This window comes from Magallana gigas, chromosome 5 (genome assembly GCF_963853765.1).
Source record: "Magallana gigas chromosome 5, xbMagGiga1.1, whole genome shotgun sequence".
Lineage (NCBI taxonomy): Eukaryota > Metazoa > Mollusca > Bivalvia > Ostreida > Ostreidae > Magallana > Magallana gigas.
Window position 1 is genome coordinate 36,142,085 of NC_088857.1, and position 19,389 is coordinate 36,161,473.

General features: G+C 31.3%; 1 protein-coding gene across 1 annotated transcript in view; it reads right to left on the minus strand.

Annotated features, from left to right (window-relative positions):
• Positions 1–8,197: 8,197 nt before the first annotated feature.
• LOC105328909 (uncharacterized) overlaps positions 8,198–19,389 on the minus strand; it is an 87,506-nt gene continuing 76,314 nt past the window's right edge. The window contains exons 30-52 of the mRNA XM_034458406.2: positions 19,231–19,368; positions 18,935–19,033; positions 18,669–18,763; positions 18,222–18,416; positions 17,285–17,356; positions 15,963–16,068; positions 15,734–15,871; positions 15,081–15,144; positions 14,780–14,918; positions 14,598–14,650; positions 14,373–14,481; positions 14,146–14,249; positions 13,904–14,006; positions 13,521–13,698; positions 11,409–11,478; positions 11,206–11,272; positions 10,754–10,839; positions 10,361–10,487; positions 10,225–10,266; positions 9,905–10,042; positions 9,694–9,804; positions 9,522–9,590; positions 8,198–8,911 (exon numbers count right to left, since the gene is read on the minus strand). Coding sequence (XP_034314297.2) covers positions 8,843–8,911; positions 9,522–9,590; positions 9,694–9,804; positions 9,905–10,042; positions 10,225–10,266; positions 10,361–10,487; positions 10,754–10,839; positions 11,206–11,272; positions 11,409–11,478; positions 13,521–13,698; positions 13,904–14,006; positions 14,146–14,249; positions 14,373–14,481; positions 14,598–14,650; positions 14,780–14,918; positions 15,081–15,144; positions 15,734–15,871; positions 15,963–16,068; positions 17,285–17,356; positions 18,222–18,416; positions 18,669–18,763; positions 18,935–19,033; positions 19,231–19,368 — 2,372 coding nt within the window. The 3' untranslated portion in view covers positions 8,198–8,842. The remainder of the gene's footprint in view (positions 8,912–9,521; positions 9,591–9,693; positions 9,805–9,904; positions 10,043–10,224; positions 10,267–10,360; positions 10,488–10,753; positions 10,840–11,205; positions 11,273–11,408; positions 11,479–13,520; positions 13,699–13,903; positions 14,007–14,145; positions 14,250–14,372; positions 14,482–14,597; positions 14,651–14,779; positions 14,919–15,080; positions 15,145–15,733; positions 15,872–15,962; positions 16,069–17,284; positions 17,357–18,221; positions 18,417–18,668; positions 18,764–18,934; positions 19,034–19,230; positions 19,369–19,389) is intronic.

Sequence of the window (19,389 nt, forward strand, 5' to 3'; positions counted from 1 at the left end):
ACCGGGATAGATAACAGAACTATCATGTAAATAACAAATATGTAAAAGCCAAATACTGTGTAAATAATCAATGAAATGCAGGAAGCTTTACAAATGACTATTCGTGAGTGGCTGTTATAATACCGAATTATGTTAAAAGAACTACCTATCAATGGTTAAGGATCATTTTTACGCCGTGTTTTACAAAACAAGTAGAAGTCGCTTATTGAGGGTCATACATGTATAAAGGTGATATAGTAAACTAACATTTAATTTTATGGATTATCCCTTAAACATAAGTATCATATGAAATCAGATTTCAGAAATGATACTTAAACGGTAAATAAAATATGATGTTGGTTTAGCAATCCACCTTAAAGCTGAACACGACCGGTTGAAAGCATTGTCTGCCATATTCCACAACCCAGATTGCTAATTTTCTCTTATTCCATGCTATATTATGACTTATTTATTTTTTACAGTTAGGAACATCTTGCCATACAGACACCACCTTCTTGGACGCACCTCAGTACTTATTTCGCGTCAGAAAAAAATCCGAATATCAAAGTACCACAAACATATAGAAAATCCAAGCAAAACAAAATAAATATGCAGACACTAGGAAAACGTAAGGGATGCACCGCGTCCACATTAAGTTACAGTTGTACAAGCATATGTAACAAATGTTAAGGTTTTGTATACCCGCATATCCAAGATAGTAAGATAGTGCAACGATTGTTTTCCAGGCAGCTCCCTACAATTCTTTAATGCGTCTTTTATATGTTACGTGTTCGGACCGATGAAAAAGTCCTAATGCAAGAGACATGAATATTTCTTTTGCCTTTATATAGCGGGTACAGTATATTGCCATAAGTGAGTCATCAAATGGCCGCCGTTATAAGACACCGGTGCACGCTTACCTGACTTCTATATATTAAGTAAAATATTTCAAAAGGTAAAAAAGCAACTTAAATGTACCTCAAATTTAATATTCAGTTGCATGACCTTTTGACCAAATGACCTGTCGTACACGTTTTGGAATGGATTCATATAATCCTTAAATGTAGTGTCGTGGAAGTGAACTCCGTATTTCTTTTACCTTTTCAATGAGATCTCCTCTATTTTTGATCTTTATTTCTTTTTAATGACTGGTTTAAATTGTTCGCCATACGTTTTCTACAATATTAAGATCCAGTGATTGGGTTGGCCACTTTAAATATTTGATATTGTTTTGTTCTTTCCATCGTTTTGTTTCATTTGAAGTATGTACGGGGGCTTTGTCTTCTTTGAACAAATAAGTAAACTTACTACACTGTGTGGCAAGTTCCATTTATCGAAGAAGAATGCACATCTGGTGGCAAGCGAGATAACTCTCCCAACTATAATAATTATGCTTCACCCAATCCTTGCGCACTTGCGCATGTCAAAAATAGCAGCTTCCTCTTTTTCATCAAGACAACAAAAGGAACGGCAGTACCAATCACCAAGAGACAATTTTTCACAGGATCCGTATAGTATAATTCGGTGTTGTCTGTATCATTTATGCAAATCGTAAGTATGCATTATGGTGGTTCGTTTAGACGGATTGGGCGTCTAAATCTTACCCCAAAGCATCCGATGGCGTTGGATGTTTGTAACATTCCACATGCCCATGAAGGACGCCATATGCATGATGCACGGCATCCAATTGGAAGCCAGTCGCATCTCACCGGCGCAGCAATGGTTAATATCATACTTATAATCGTTTTATAAAAATAATCAAGTCATGTTAACGTTATCATTTTATAATATTATATAATCCGTATCAACGAGTTTATCACTATTATCAGTCTAGTATTAACTGTCTCGTTTTATTTTATCTGGCATTATTGAATCACATGTCTATTTATAGAACACCCTGATGTTGGCATGTTTTTAAGTCCACTATAATGTACTTCTAATCCCAAAGGGTCATCATGTTGAGAGCTGCGAAGTCAAGGGCCAGAAATGCCCCCTAACCGGTCAAGTACCTACTGTCACCCCTCCCCAGATAGCATCCTTGGACTAAGCCACCAACACCCGAGCTGCTCTTGACCCAGGTACGGATGTATTTCCTACAAATCCCGCACCATTGTGTAGCGTCACTGACGCCTCAGGCTCTAACGTACGAGTAAATATAAGGCAAGCTATTTATAGCAATGAATTCATTCATCTACACAAGCTATTGCCTTCCAAAGCGAGCGAAGAGCCTCAGCAACAATTGACGTTAGTTAATGGTGAAATAGTTATTAAGCCGAAACATAAGGAAGCTAAGATCACCAATGTTGAAACTTGGACCAATGCATTCCTCATTTTTACCAGTGTTTTTCAGGCCAAATTCCCTGACCAAACCCAACAGACCTTAAATGTATAAACATTGTTCGTACTGCAGCTTCTCGGTCCTCCAGCAGCAGGTGGTTGGATTACGAGATCCAGTTTAGGCTCAAGCGCTCCTGCAACCCGTTACTCCCTTGGGACACTGTAAACGCAGAACTCTAGCTGTTGTATGTGGCTAGTCCCCACAAACCCAAGCAAATCCCACTCAGACGTCTCTAACCGCTTCGACTACAATTACAAGGGAACTTGCCTAAGACCCTATTGTACATACCAGCACAGTTGCATTAAGTGCAGTAACCCCCACCCAGTTCAATTAAAAAAATATTCGCTCCATCTATCAAACTCACCCTACCGTTACAAAAAACCCAGACCCAACCCCCAACCACTACTTGCTCCTGTTCGTCATCAAAGGGCACAACACAATTTTCGTCCCAGACCTGTGGAACCTAGCGCCTACACCGGTTAAACCTGATGTATTGCAAGACATGTTAAAACTATATCCTGATCTTAACATAGCTAGGGAACTTGTTCAGGGATTTAATTTTGGCTTTAGCATTCATTACACAGGCATTAGATCCTCAATTATTTAAAAAAAAACATGTTATCTGCAGATTCCCACGCAGACCAGTTACACCAAAATATATTTCAAGAAGATCAGTTGGGTCGTATTGCGGGCCCTTTCAAAAATATTCCGATTTCAAACCTTTAGTGCAGTCCAATTGGGGTAGTACCAAAAAACAAGTGGGTTGGCGAATGATTTGCAACTTGTCCTCACCACAGGGCCAAAGTGTCAATGATTTTATCAACCCTGAACAATGCTCGGTTCAGTACACGTCATTTGACGATACAACTGCAATGATAAGCAAGTTAGGCCGTGGTGCCTTGCTGAGCAAAAAAGACAAAGCTAATGCATTCCGACTTCTTCCCATTTACCCCGAAGACTCCCTATTATTAGGCTTTCATTTTAAACACAATTTCTACATTGATAAATGTTTGCCTTTCAGTTGCTTCATTGCATGTGCAACTTTCGAAAAATTTACATTTTTTATACTGCAGAATCTCACCGGTGCTCATTTCTTGTTAAGTAAAAACTAGATCAACACCTATGGGTTTTATTTGTCATTTAGTAAACATGAAAATAAATATATTAAGTGATAGGGGTCACACAAAAGGGTATCCTTACAATACAATAACGTCTTATCCATATGTTGATCCCCTAAATTTACAGATCAAGAATATTTGTCAAAATATATCAAATAATAGCAAACGTTTGGCAAATAAAAATACATGATATTATTTGCAAACAAAAAGGTGACTTAATTTATCAAAATATCATTCATACAAAATCATTTGTACATGCAAGTAATGCAGTGTGCCAAAGTTTTTCTGCTTTTAATAACAATGTGCAGAGGGAATGACTCTACGCCAACTGGTCCGTTACAGACTGCATTAAAACAATGCTGCTTTTTTGATTGGCTGCTACATGTAGAATACTAATGCGAAAGATTCCTTTATGGAACATTTAAGGATTACGTGATAGTCTACAGAGAGTTAGGAGAAATTACATAACTTGCCATCTGACACCAGCAAGGCGTGGGGAAATTCCATTGGCCATAGATAAAGAATTCAAATACAAATGAGTAATGAAAACAAAAGCTCTGGTATTCAACAGCACATCATTCAGCATTGCAATTATCAAATACAAATTGTTTATGATACTGACTCGTTTAACTTTAAATCTAAACACAATATTTTCAAGTTCAAATTAAATATAACTTATTCATAAAAAGCTGTATTTAATGAATAAGGATCAAGTCTAAACATCGTCATTGTTAAGTGAAATAAGTTTTTAAGACTCTGACAATCAAAATGGCTATGTCACTTTTGTATCCAAATAGTTTTGTCATTGTTGATAATCCAGACCACGGTGATTACTAAATTACTACATGGTACATGATATTGAACGTCTCATGAATCATAAATTAGAAATACATATTACATAAATTACAACAAAAGTATCACATCTCTACATATCTATATACACAAAAGTGTATATATCATACATTTCACCTTATCTTTAAAAGATAAAAGAATAGTTATTGTAAAAATGAAACTTGCTTACAAAATAACTTCTGGCCAGTCACTGTAATTATGAACTGAAGAGATATTTCAGTTTAAGATTGTTGAATGTTGCATGTCCGAAATAATAAAAGCAAATAATAAAAATCAAACTTAATTATTTTTATTAAAAAAAATTAGAAGATGGCTTTTTAAAGTACAGAAAAATAGTTTATGTAATAATCTGTATTAAAGAGTACAGTTTGAAGATACAAACTGGTTTCTGAAGATTGATTTTTACAAGAAAACTGGCAATGTAAGACTAGATCTATAAATGATCATTTACTTAGACTATTAAACGTTTCAACTTAATACTTAGTCTAGTGAATCATACTTACTTCAATTGAAATTGTTTGCCATAATTTGTTTTAAAGAAAGTTTACAAACATAGGTTAATTTAGTGACATACGAATACGATCTAAGTTGATCTATAACATGCTGTTAACATTTTTGTGACATAGCTAGCATTACTAATTTTAATTTAGATACGTCAAATTATAATTTGCGTATGGTCAAAACCTAGTAAATAATTCTAGAGTAGTATTTTGTAGCTTGTTCCATTTGCGAGTCATAAATGATTATGTATCTTTTTCAGATACCATGCGACTTGAAAGGAATTAGAAATATCTTAATATTTCAATAATTAAGAAATAAGGTATGATCTCTGGATGTATACTGGGATATAAATACAGATTGGTTCGTGATCAAATCTTCCATAAAGCCCAAAGATTTTACCAAAATGGTGAATCTAGAGTGGGCTTCACATCGGCAATGGCAAAACCCATTAACCGAGATTTAAATATTCTGTATTTACTGTAAATACTTTCAAATTTGAGATAAATAAATAGGAGATAAGTAAAAATATTGTTATTGTTTTTTAAGAATAGTTTTTTTTCATGCCTTTCTTGCAAGCTCGGAAAACATAGCTTAAAGGTATACCCAGTTAAGACAATCTAGCTTTTATTACCATTTAAAAAATAACTTTAGTTAGCATTATAAGACCTTAATTACTGTTACTTTTTGGCATTTACAACAAAATATAACATTTCAGATTAAAAGTAGATGATGAAACGAAATTGACATGATACAGTATATCTATAGTAGTATTCCAAGAATGCCCTACCTTGAAGTCGAGCACGCGTATTCCAAGAAAAAAGACTAACGTAGTTGCTAGCGCTTGAGAGCGCTCGCAATGATGATTTTCCTCCAACATTATAGAGGAAAGCAATTTAATTTTAACTTCTTTATTTACGGAACAAAATGGACAGAGAAGCAAATGGAGTTAATTTTGACCGTGATCCGTGAATGGACTAAACACAGTATTTATTTTTGCGATTTTAATCGAGGCTTGTTACATGTATATAAGTCAGAATTAAACTCTGATTTTAATTTTTTTGACAAATTGCGATTGTAATTTTCGAGAACACTTCGTTACTTTGTTGATCCATAAACATTTTCATTTTGCAGGCGTATCTTACGTCAATCATTTTTCCCCGCAATAAATGTTACTTTTTTCAGAAAATGAATGAAATAACATAATACAGATCCGTGAATTTTTATTTATGCCTAAATTATGTTTTCATTACGTTGTGTTTCAGAATAAGTCTGTTAGTTATTAGTTTGAACACGTAGAAAAATTACTGATCTACATTATTCATGCGCTTTGACATCTTGACCCATAATGATGTTATGCAGGAATAACAGTGGATTGCACAAACAGTGTTATATAAGGGAAAACATTTGCAAGTGTAAATATTGTAAGTTATTGCAATTAGGTAAAATGCAATCCAAACACATAATGTAATACAAAGAAGAGGTCATATATTTCGATTTATAGAGACTGTAAGCATTTTAAATATAGCTTTCTTTAGGCTCACGACCTTATATTTGTTAGTGATTGACCTCATATTTAATCGAAAAGGGGGTTTCTGAACACAGTTTTAAATTGTGTTCTTCTGGTAGCCTAGGTTGGGCAATTATTTTAAGCTATTGCTATAAAGCGTCAGTTTAAGATTTTATCAAGTCTTATTTCAAGTTTTACTATATTTAACTAAACATACGTTTTAAAAGATAAAAAAAAATTAAAATCCATGTCGAGATTCGAACCCATGACTTATAGATTCGTAGAGAAACTTCTAAACCACTGCGCTACGCTGTTAGGTGACAATGTTGGGAAACAAACTGTTTATACAATTACACTTGATTTTATTATTTCGATAAAAAGTACCTCATTACATGGAGGTGTCTTATACCACTTTAATCACAAAAAATGAAACATTAGTTTTGTTACTGTGGAATCATTAGAATTCGTGGTGGCTCAATTTTCGTGGTATTCGTGGGTACCCCTCCCCCACGAATTTAAATCCTCAAGGAAAACAATTTTAGAAAAAGTTATCTTTGTTACTGAAACAGTAACCAACGCAACCACGAAATTAAATCCCCACGAATGATATAAAAAGTGACAATCCTTGAAAATTGGCCCCCATGAATTTAAATGATTCCACAGTATTAGTTGTTTCTAGGGATAATAATTGAAGAGAAATTGAATCAGCATTGATCAGCGGTAATTGTTAAAATTAATATTATCTTAAACAACTCTTATCTTGTTGCCTTCAAAATCGTTTAATTGTTTTACATAAAGTTTTCATAGAACTTATTTCCATAACAACTAAAATGTTATGAGTCATAATATAAAGAGGTCAGAGTCCTAAATCTTTGTTATACACAATGTTTACATGTGACAAGAAAATATAAGGCCTATTTGATATCATACAATATTTTATTAGAGATTGGTGGGTCAATTGACAAATGGTATTCAAAAACACAAAGAATACTTTTATTTATTTGTGTACTTGAAAAAAAAATGTTGTATAATATCTACATTGCATTTGCGGCAAGACAAAATGTTTAATGTTGTTATAATATATTAATTAAGTGAACATGATTACAATAAGAATATTGATGAAAGAAACTGTATATAATTCTAAACATCATCGTTTCGTTCACCTTAAACAATTTTCATGTCATTAGGAGAGTTATTAATAAGAGGGCGCTTGATTAGTAAAAGATAAATAGTTGTCATTCATATTTATAAGGTATTTTAAATGCTTAAGGATCGTTTATTATTAGTGACATGTTTCAATAAATGCAAAATAGATTTTCAAACATCCATTGTCAAGGTATATACGGCCTAATTTTTTAAAAAGGTTTTTGTAATAGATTTAATCATTGCCACTGTGATTTGAGACTCAAGTGTCTCTAAAATGTAAACCATGCTAAAGATACATTTGCTGATTTAAACAAAATATACAACTTCTTTCTTTATCAGTATACTATGATTGCCTCCTGCAATATAAATGGAATATACACATTAAAATATCCAGGATACAGATATTACTCATTAAAAATTAGGGTTTTTTTGGTTGAATCTTACAAAGATATAAATGTTCTTCCATGTAAGTGAGTCCTTTTAAACTGACACCAATAAGTATAAGTTATATTCACTTGTTATATCATTTCTAAAAAAATAAAATAGTATACTCATAATTTGTAAAAATGTAGCTTGCTTTTACAATTATATTAATTTAAGAACTATTGGTAACATGATTAACATGTACCTACGAAATTGATTTAAATTACACAAAAGATACTTTTATATTCAACACATATAAAGGCCACATTTTATTAATAGAATCGCTTGATAAAAACTCAATCATTTATGATAAGAAAAAAAATAATAAAACCGCTTTGTTAAATATTTATGTATTTGATTACATATATCAGTTACATAAGCTTATAAATAATTACTTTGACTACAGAAGAATACATTAAAAGAGTGATCTTCGCTCACAGCATTTTACTCCTAAATAAGTAAGAATTACTATGTCTTCATACAAAAGAAACATATAAAGAATAATACAATCGGCTTTGTTCGTTTACTACGTTACTACGCCTGTTTCAAACACAAGATAGATCTCTGTCATTCAGTGAACTGACAAATGATTGAAAAATAAAATATAACTACATGTAATAGGGGACTGAACTGCATAGCTATGTCATTTAGTCACCTTTCTAGACCTCCGAGTTACCTTAGGTTTCAGTTGACTGAATGACAGAAATTAATTCTGTAAAACACCAATGTATGGATCGAAAGTGTCAACAGTTTGCTTCAAAGGAAATTAAAAATAAAACATATGGAATACATGTACATGTATCTCTAGTAACTGTGTCTGTGTAAGAATTATTCGAGTTACTCTACTCTAACCCCAAAATAGATATAATTAGTTTAAATAGACGTATGGTAAAAGCGAATCAATCAACATAACCATAAAAAAATATTAAAGTCATATCAAGTGCAAATTGTCATTACGTGCGTACATCATCAATATTTTCACATTTCTGTCACCGTGTACTTTTTCTTCCATGGGTTAAGATTAAATGAAAACCGAAATCGTCTCATCTGTAAAAGAAAATAATATAGCATTGAACAAATTGTAAAAAAGGTAAAAAATTAATTATAATAAAAATTAATGAAAGAAGCTCACAAACAAATTAAAAACCGCAACTATTTAGCCTATGAAACTACAGATAGTTAACATTCAGCCCTTTTTGTATTGAAAACACAAGCAACAACGCATTTATAAAATGTAAACACATTGATTGGAGTGAACGATAAAAATATAAAGCACTTAACGACACAGTGAAATTTTCTTGACCATCTGCATCTTCTTCAGGGCAAGCAATTTGTATTCCTTCTTATCCAAGAAAAGCTGAACAGACACTTAAAATGTACTAATCAATTTCCCATCTATTCACGATCTCAATTTAAGGGACCCTGATTAAATGTCTTATTATTAATTTGATTTTATATCCAGGTCTTGAGGAGCACACACGTTAAGTTGTAAAGGAGTTGTGTTATCATACAGTTTATACAATGTCTTATATACCAATTCAATACATTGTTTTGGGTTATTTACAATTAACCGAAGAGTGATCTTGTACATGTACAGATTACATCCGTTCCAGCCGAAAAAATTGCTATATTACATGATGTTTTAAAAGAAGAATACCGTGTTTCCTTCCTGTGATATCGGTTCCATTGTGTTGTTTGTGGGATTATTTTCTGACATCACAAAGCTCTGAAAAAAGTGGCTGATTAGTATTAAAATCGATTCATGATTAAGAGTAAATAAGATTCGTTTTCTGTGACTTGTATTAAGAATTATTACGACATTGACATACTTGTTCATGAGAAACACTTGCAGGGCAATCAGTGGACGCTGTTCTTTCTGTCATAAATGACTCGGATTTCTTTACTTTATTATTACGAAGTTTTTCAAATAAACCCTTTTTCTACAAAAAAAAAATGCAAATTGAATTGTTAATATTGATATGTATTCAGCCTTTTTATAAAAAAAACCCATATTTTTTTTAGATTTTTTATTTTAGTTACCTTGGTTTCCACCAACGGAGCAGTGGGTTTAGATGTTGACTGACTTCGTGATACAGAAGTGGTTTCCTTTTTACTGTGTTCTGCAATACTTATGAAAGTACCAACGGCTGGATATTTGTTCTTTAAACCTTGCATCACCTGACAAGTAATACAAAATGTTCTTGCATCAGATGTTAATCAAAAGTACGAACGCTCAATTATAGCAAAACTATTGCAGTTTTTTGTAGATGGTCTTGAACGCGAACAGATGCAAAAGGAAGTTTTCTTCAGAAAATAAAGATCAAATTCATAGTAGTAAATTTTCTTTCCCGTATTCTCACCTTTTTGTTTAACAGTACGTGAGAAACAAATATGAAAAAACCCTAGAAAATATCAGAAAAAATATCTCAAATAATGAAGATCCATAAATATTCAATTTCAAAAGCACTTAAAAACACATTGTAAAGAAAATCTTGCCTGTAGGGAATTTGCAATAACAAAAATATATTGAAACACATCTGCTTTTTCATTAACGGCCAGAATTCCGAATAACCAGGTTACTCCTAACACTGGTAGAAGTGTTCCAAGAGACCGTAATCCGGACCTGTTTGTGCAGACACAATATTTTTTATTTAAGATGAAATTGTGAAATCAAACCAATCACTTTTCATTATAATGATTGTTTTTCTTATATCTAATTCATAAACTGTTTATGTTCAAGTGATTTTTTTTTAATTTCAGATTAAATGGTTATGTTTCTCTAAAAACACCTAATAAATGGTTTGTTATGCAGGTGATTTAAAAATAAATTGATAAGAGGTATTAAACCGTAAGTGAAGATACACAAAAGCTTAAGTTAGTATAACGTACGTCGCCTTTTTCTGGAGTGAGGATTTCGTCATTGCACTTGAGGCACACAATACCCTTACCAGTGAAATGATTATCAGTACGTTTGACTGAAATAAGATGAAATAGCCATTTTTACGTGACAAATGTACCACAAATATATTCTGCATACATATTTAACATTTGTAAAAATATTTTAGACTTTTCTTAATCACACTGCCAATTTTAGATATTGTTTCTTTTTCAAGCACATGTACATGTTTTTTCTATTATTTCAAAATAAGTTAGAGGATTTTTGTTTCATATTAATTTGACAGTAATTGATTTCTACAATTTTTTTTAATGATAAAGGTAACTCAGTATGTACTTAGGTTAAACATTTGCATTAAAGTAACCTGTAACGAGTAAGAACATTATCAAATATCATTTAACTTTATTTTTCCGGTATAATAAATATTATCATACAAGTTACTTACGACACTAATTATACAGACAGGAATGATAAACATGTAGAGAGAACCGCTTTCCATGGACAACCAACAACTAAACAATTAAGCTAATGAGTTAATATCTAATAAATTCAACAAAAGTAGACGTATATCAATTTCTAAAAAAAAGGTTTAACAACGCTTTAAAACGCGTTTTAAAAGGTTCATCAATTCATAATATAAATACATACTAATATTTAAGGTGATAATCTTTTCCCCAGAACGCTCCAAGAGTTGTTGTTGTAATTAAAGCTGGAATGCCTAGAATAAATGCAGATAGAACTTGAACATATAATATTTCACATAAATTAACATTATTTTACATCACTCTGCTGGTACATGTAAAGGAGGGCTGATACAAACTTAATTCAAGTATTAAAATTACGGAACACATATATACTGATGGCTGTTCAAAATCAAGCAAAAATTTAAACTTATATTACAAATTTTAATATAATAATTGATGTTTTTTAAGTCAAAATGCCTTTTGTAGTTGTAAAACAACCAGGTGGAAATAACATTCAAATAGGAACTAAGAATCTTAAACAAAATATTTATTTAAAAAGAAAAGAAAAGTTGGACAGCAAAATAAGCATTTACATACCAGACATGTGAACGAAAATACGTTGATTCATATTTATATCATTTTGATAGTGCTATGCCAACAAAAGCGCATAAGGCTCATTTGTTTTTATATTCGTTATTTAATAAGTTAAGTTAGATATTTGAGTCTGAAACTCTCTGAGCTTTCGTATATTCAGATTTAGATTACATCAACGAGACCGAATCTTAATATTTCAACCCTGTAGATTTTGATAGAATTTGTTGTATGTGGTTAAACTTTATTACAGATTATTTTTACCAAAAAACATAGTTTATTTTACACTCTGATTTTTCAAGTGGTCGTCTGGAAAGTTAATATAGACCAAATAATCACATTTCTTATAAAAAAAAGTTTCATATCTCTATCCTAGGGATTTCTTTTGATTTCAAATCTATAAAAAGTATGTAAAATAGACACCAGTTGATGAAATTTAAAAATAATTGACCTCCTTGTTTTATCCAAGGATAATATCAAGGTTGATTTTTTTTCAATGTCATGTCTCTCTTAATTTGTCAAATTACGTTATATAATGGGTAATAGAGATTGAGTTGAATAAACAACACTGTTTAAACTTCTTACATGTATGTTTTTCTTATTGCGACCTGTCAATTCATTAGATTTGTTGTCGTCTCGAAAAATCTAATGAGCGTGCCATGCCTTATGTAGGTTTTCTGAAAGTTCACAATATTGAGAAACGATCCTGATGTATGCCTTATTTTAGTATTCTACTCGAGCTTGGTCATAAAATCACAATTTCTAATCTCATGAACACAAGGAGATGGTTAGTTATGTATTTAAACACAATACAAAAGAAAGTTAGATTTTCGCATTTACAACTACAATAAAATGATATAAATTTGAAAGTCATTTGCGCTCGAACTGTACTCCTCTACATTAAATATACAAAAGATTTGATCAGTTTTTATGATCACAAATACGTCAAATTTCAAGGTTTAGTGATAAATTCAATTTTGTATTTATAATGAAACATTCTATGAATAATAGCATATTTGTAAAGAGATGTCATGCATCATAAATCAAAACAGAAATTCAATAGTTAGATACCAACTGAAACGCGATCACCAATTTTTAATGAACAAGTAAATCTGTAAAACGCCAAACATTGTTAAAAAACTCAAAACAAACCATTTAGGAGATCTGAAATTGCACAATAAAATAACAAACCATTATGGCGATTTCAACGTGCACAATAAAATTATAAAATGTATCCTACGTCGTAATTCAACAACTAAGGTTGAGTATGTGTACTCAGTCAACTGTAACGTGTCTGACTTTTTTTTGTCCTTACAGAAATAATCAGAGATTAATATAGGATCCCTCATGATTTAAGATGATATATGATTTTTATTCAACGAGTTGTTTTCTATCCCCCAGCCTTGGTGAAGGGATAGAAAACACACTACGAGTTGGATAAATCAAAATAAAAACGTGAGTGTACACTTTTCAACCAAACTATGCTGTTACTTTTTCATTCTACGTCAATCATCCCTGAAAGTAATGTCATGTTTAACTATGACGTCACGTGGCGTAAGAACATACATTGTAATATAAAAAATTTATCCCATGACTGATATCCACTGCATATGGAGATAAACATGTGATAAATACTTTTTATTATGTTTTATACGAATAAGCAGAGTTTTGATACATATAAAACAAGGCGTGTTCCATCACTTACCCCATATGGCTAACAGAAACCAGTGGACTCTGGACCTAGCCTTGAAGTTGTTTGCCACGTACATGGCGTAGTACGTCACTGTAATACTCATGAAGTAATAGACTCCCATTCCTAGCATACTGAAGAAGGTGACCAGGAAAAAATAATGAATAATGACCGTAGTTGCGATGCAGGCACCCTAGAATATAAAAACAAATTGAAATAACTTTTTTTTTCTTTCAACATTTATACGCTTGTACATTTCTGAATACATTTTTTAGATGGATGAAACATGACATATGTGTTTTATATTATGTATAATGTAAGGATGTAAGTTGTAATATAATGTTTTCTCGAGCTAATTTTCATATATCTGAACTGGCTGTGGATGCTTTAAACTTTACCTCATTTCCTGTCTGTTCCACACCAGATATAAAAATCACGTAGGACAGAATCAACGAACCACAGAGATTCATCATGATAATATTCTGGTCACTTTTAATATATCTGAAATATACATATACATGTAGGCTGTAAGTATTTAGTTATTGGCTAAATTCTAATAGTTTCTGTTTCTTATAGTTCTAAGGCTTTTCTTTGTCGTGACATTTAGGTACATATATTCAAATAAATTTTAAATAAGTACCTCCAAGTCAAGATGTAGATAACACAAGTAAGAGCTGTAAATGATATGGAGAGAATCACTCCAACCAGGGACATTGTTTTTAACGACTGTTTGTCTTCTGTCGCCTAAACATAAGAAATCTTGTATTGCAATTTATTACATATTTTATCATTTAAACATTTAAATCCAACGCCTTCTTAAACTTTTTATTCTATAAAAATCCAAATATTCAAAAAGCATTATCTTACAGGAGAATATGGTCTCATCAAAATTGCAAAGTTTGTAAGATGGTTGCACTGACAAACTGTTCTTCTAGAATCACTATGGCTCACTTTACATCCTCTTTCTGTCCATTTGCTACATACATGTTGCATTATGTATCAAAATAAATATTGAACAAATATGATCATAAAATTAACTAGATATTGATAAGAATGCAGGTTTTATTACAAAAGTTTTAAAAAAAAATTTACCTTAGTGGAAAATCCCAAGAAACACAAAATGCATGCATTTCAGTAGATTCATTCTGTTCATATATAACAGATAACCAATCATAACTGGTGACATATTCAGTATGAAAACAAATTATAGATTGTATTAAAATGAATGAATACTTATATTTGGTGCAATATTGGTAATAATTTTGACATCTTACGTTTTTTATGTGTCCAAACGTTAGATTTAGAGGCGGCATCAATACTCCTAAATCATTTTGTGTTGTAAGGGACAGTATTGGAGAATTTACAAATTCTTTTTTCTTCGATATTTGTTCTGATTTTCCTTCCATTGGATCCCTGTTATATTTTGGTCAAATTGATATAAATTATAGCTTTGTAACTTCTTATATGCACGAAACATTCATCTGTAACCTCACATTTTCCTATGTAGGTGCAATTTAATGAAGGGATACATGTATAAAGCACTTAACAATTTATCATTAAGAAAGCTGAACTTACCTTACTGATTTAGATGGGAAAATATCTGACATCGTTTTATATATCACAGCTACATAGCTTATTGCTGTACAAAAAGACAGGTTCGTTTAGAAAACATATAGTCAGAAACGAATACTTATATTTAAAGTGACAATGCGCACATTCTATAATCGCTTAGAAATCCCGAATTTCATATATAAGAAATAACTTAAGGAAATACTGTTATTATACAAGTCTTTTGAATAAACTGCATGTGATTTGGGTTTCATGTTTTTATAGTCAATCATATATTCCTTGTAACAAACAGAATTTAATCACTGCAAAGTGATTAAAATCAGTTTCTTCTTTTTTCACTACACTGAAGAAATCCCGCTTGAAATCATTTCCTGATGGTATTTGTTTAACAATATAAGGTCAGCGATCAAGAGACGTTCATTAGTTGAAAATAGACGCCCTATGGCAATCAAAAGATTGTATTTGCATAACGTAACTATAGAATGGAACCGATGATTTGATTGGTCAAAACAAAGTTCACCAAAAGGTGACCTCAAGTGGGGTTTCTTTAGATCCTAGTGTAGCAACAATCAAAAAATGAAAGAATTGAGGATCTGATTTTGATCAGATTGTAAATTACCGCAGTGTAATTGTAATTAGGTAATAATTTTAATTCATACCCTTTTCCGATTTCGTATCTTGTTTTGGTAATTCAAGAAATGTTGGAATTTGTTCGGAATTTTCAGAAACGTTGTTGTTGGATATTTCTGGGAAACGTATTCCAGTTTCATCTAATTTGGTTTGGTTTATTGTCAGTTCTAGAGGGAAAACAATGAATATTTAAGTATTGAAAATTCACTACAAAAAGTATTAATTACTTTTAAAACAAAACAATACGTGCTAAATTACCAAAATTTGAACCACTAAATTGTGTTGTTGATAAATTGTTGCTCTGCATTACAACCTCGCTTAGCCGTTCCATATTCTTTAGGATTGAGCTTGCGTCTTTTCCAGTCTAAAATTAAAAAAAGAAAAACAAATAATATTACATTTGAAGACTTCAGATGCTTATGTGTTAAAAAATAAAGACTATGCTTATAGAGATTTTTGGGAGTTGGTTTTAATCAACTCTCTTATGCAGTCACTCTGTATGACCGAAAGTGAAACAGTATTTTGACCAAAGCACAAATCATCACCGCTAACAAGTCTTAGTTCTTGAATATACTAAAAAATTCGATGTAATGTATGCTGAAGCATTGTTTTTGAAGGAAACTTATCTATAAACACTTTGAAAATAATATGATTTTATATAATACTAACAATTTAGATATTTATGTAGTCTAATGTATTCCTACGCCAGAGTTTAATGTAACATCGTTCAACCAAAAGCTCGACTGTCTCCGTAAATCTCTGACAAAAAGAGAGACTCTCTTGCTCGTCGGAGACTAACAGAGACAGCTGAGCGTATATATATATTGTTGAACGAGACTGGAGTTCAATATCAATAGTGCTCGGATCCATACAATTTTTAAAATTGTTTCGATTACTAATACATAGTTTGAAGTCTATCTTTAAATATTACACAACATGATTCATTCGGGGTCTTACTAAATTCTTGTCTTAAAAGTCTAATTAAAATTCATATTATAAAAAACTACGTAATTTAAATACAGACTAGAAACTAATTGCCACGCAAGATAAGTTGATTTTAAAATAAATGATAATCGATAAAATCAACTCCAATCAGTACTTAAGTACTTTGATATAAGTATTAAGATAAATAACTACATGTAGGAAAGTCCTTGGAATTTTATTGTCACAATAGCGAGAATATATACAATAACTACAAATATAGTATATCATGTTTAACTGTTAATAAAGTTAATGAACGCATATATAACAATAACAAAATCTGGGTGTTAACATCACTGGCTTTGGTAATTTCATCTTTCAAAATGATTGTTACTAGAAAGAATAAAGTATTGTTAAGAAAAATTAATCACACTCTCTTCTTTAAGACCTTAACATAAAGAGCTAGGACCTTTTTATACTTCAAACTGGAAATCCTACCTTTTTCTGCATTTTTGAATTTTATTGTGTGTTACATATAAGTGTGTTAAATGTGTTATTATTCAAATTGCTCATTCTGCAACCTGAAATTCGTCTTAATAGACCTCTTTAATATGTTTAATAAGTTTTATCATATTTGTAAAGTATGTATTTACATTTACCTTATCACTGACCGTTGTCCACGATTTGGAGTTATTAGTTGATAAAACGTTGTCAATAACAGCATAAAACACCTTTGAAATTAAATACAATGATTTTACAAAATGTTTATAAAAAGCTATCACAACAAACTACAATAACAAAACATTATGGGGGTTTGATAACACACGTTTTTGAATAAATTATTAGTCAAGTCCATATAGATTTTGATTGTTGATTGTATGAACAGTTATGAGATTCAAAACTATATTACTCAGACAGGATGTTTAGCGGTTATAAGATTTTTTACGTGACAAAAACTGAACGTGCTTTAAACAGTTTTTCAGAAAACTGTCGTTTATTTAAAGTTTTTAAATTTCAGGTCAAAAAGAAAACACTATCGAAAATCGAAAGAGTGTCAAAAAACAACACTGAATCGATTTTTTTTCGCGTATACTGAATTGTTGAAGGTAACAGTTAGTTAAGCGCAGATTTGTTTTATAGTCCTTCTAAACACATGTACTGTAAATGACTTAATCATGAGGAAAATTTTAGTCTTGTCTCTTTACCAATTAACTAAAAACATTTAACATGATACATTAAAGTGCATTGCTTATAACTTTAAGATTATCTATAAACAATTGCACTGCAGACTTTAACGCACCAAATTTATCAAATACATTTCATTCAATAATTGAAAGTAAAGAAGTCTAACAAAAACTATATGTTGTTTTCTTTTGAATCTTTGTACAGGACATTAACAACACAAAATGAATTAAGAAACAAACTGATCTTACTTGAGAAAATATCTCTCTGGGGTAAAAAAAAATCGTGAATAAAAGCAATGACGATTCTAAACTAATTACCTAAAGTATATTTAATGTTAAATTGTTATTACATTAACACTAAAAGTAAGTTATTTATTATATATCAATATTTTATAGACATAAAAGTAACGACCTCCTTCTCAATAGTCGACCCTGTTAAGTTAGTGACATCGACAATTTTCTCCAAGATGTCCAGAGAAGAGCTCAGATCCCCAGCACTGAGTTCATTGGTCGACGATGTAAGGTTTTTCATCATTTGTAAGGTGTTGTTGACCGTCTCTTGAACTTTCTCCGTATTTTGTATTCCATCTTCTATTATACCATCCAACTGTGAATTTAAAATCCGCTTCAAACTAATGATAATGACTTACTCAAACATTTATGCTTAAAAATTACTATTTTTAATGTATATGTTAATATATCTTTATCCAATAATAATATAGTAAATATATAGTGTTTGGCTTACTTTTAAAATCCATTTCAAAGGAATGACTCAAACAAACAAATTATTCTTTAAAGTCACTATATATTTTTTAAATACATGTTGATATAGTTTCTATCCATTCAGTATATAACTTACTTGTGATGATGCGTCTTTGAAAGCTTCACTTGTGCAGTTGATAAGGCTAGGAGATGCCCATATTCCATGTTGTTCACAATATCTTGTTGCAAATCCTAAATTCGGACTTATTAAATTTAATATGTTGACATCATCAAAGAAAGAATGATTCGTATTGACTTGATCAAGTTATTACTATGTATTATCTCCTCGCACTCTTATTATTGACTTGGATTTGTGTTTTATTAGTAAATTGTAAATAATGTAGACATATACAACAATGCCACCTTTCTGTTTTGCTGGACAAGGTTCCTGTTTAATTGCTCCTGCCAATGTAGCATTCCACAGTACACCTTCTGACCATTCACTCTCACATCTCTTTTGCTCTACAAAAATTAGCATTCAATGTTACATGATATGTCCTTAAATATATGAAAAAGAATATACAATTTGTTCCTTCAGACTATTTAATTGATCATAGTTTACTCAACAGAAAACCTGAATGCAACCATATTATCTTTGAGTATAGACGTGAGGTTTTAATGAAGTAGTTTTAAGCGGTTTTTTTTAAACCTCTACTTACCTGGTTGAATGACAGTGACATACACAGAGACAGTCACGGGAGCATGATAACCAGAGTGTGTGCATGTATATCTACCAGAATCGGCTTCCATTGCTGAATACTTGATCCATGTTGTGGAAAAAGTTGAACTACTAACATCTACAAAATGATGTAGAGCAT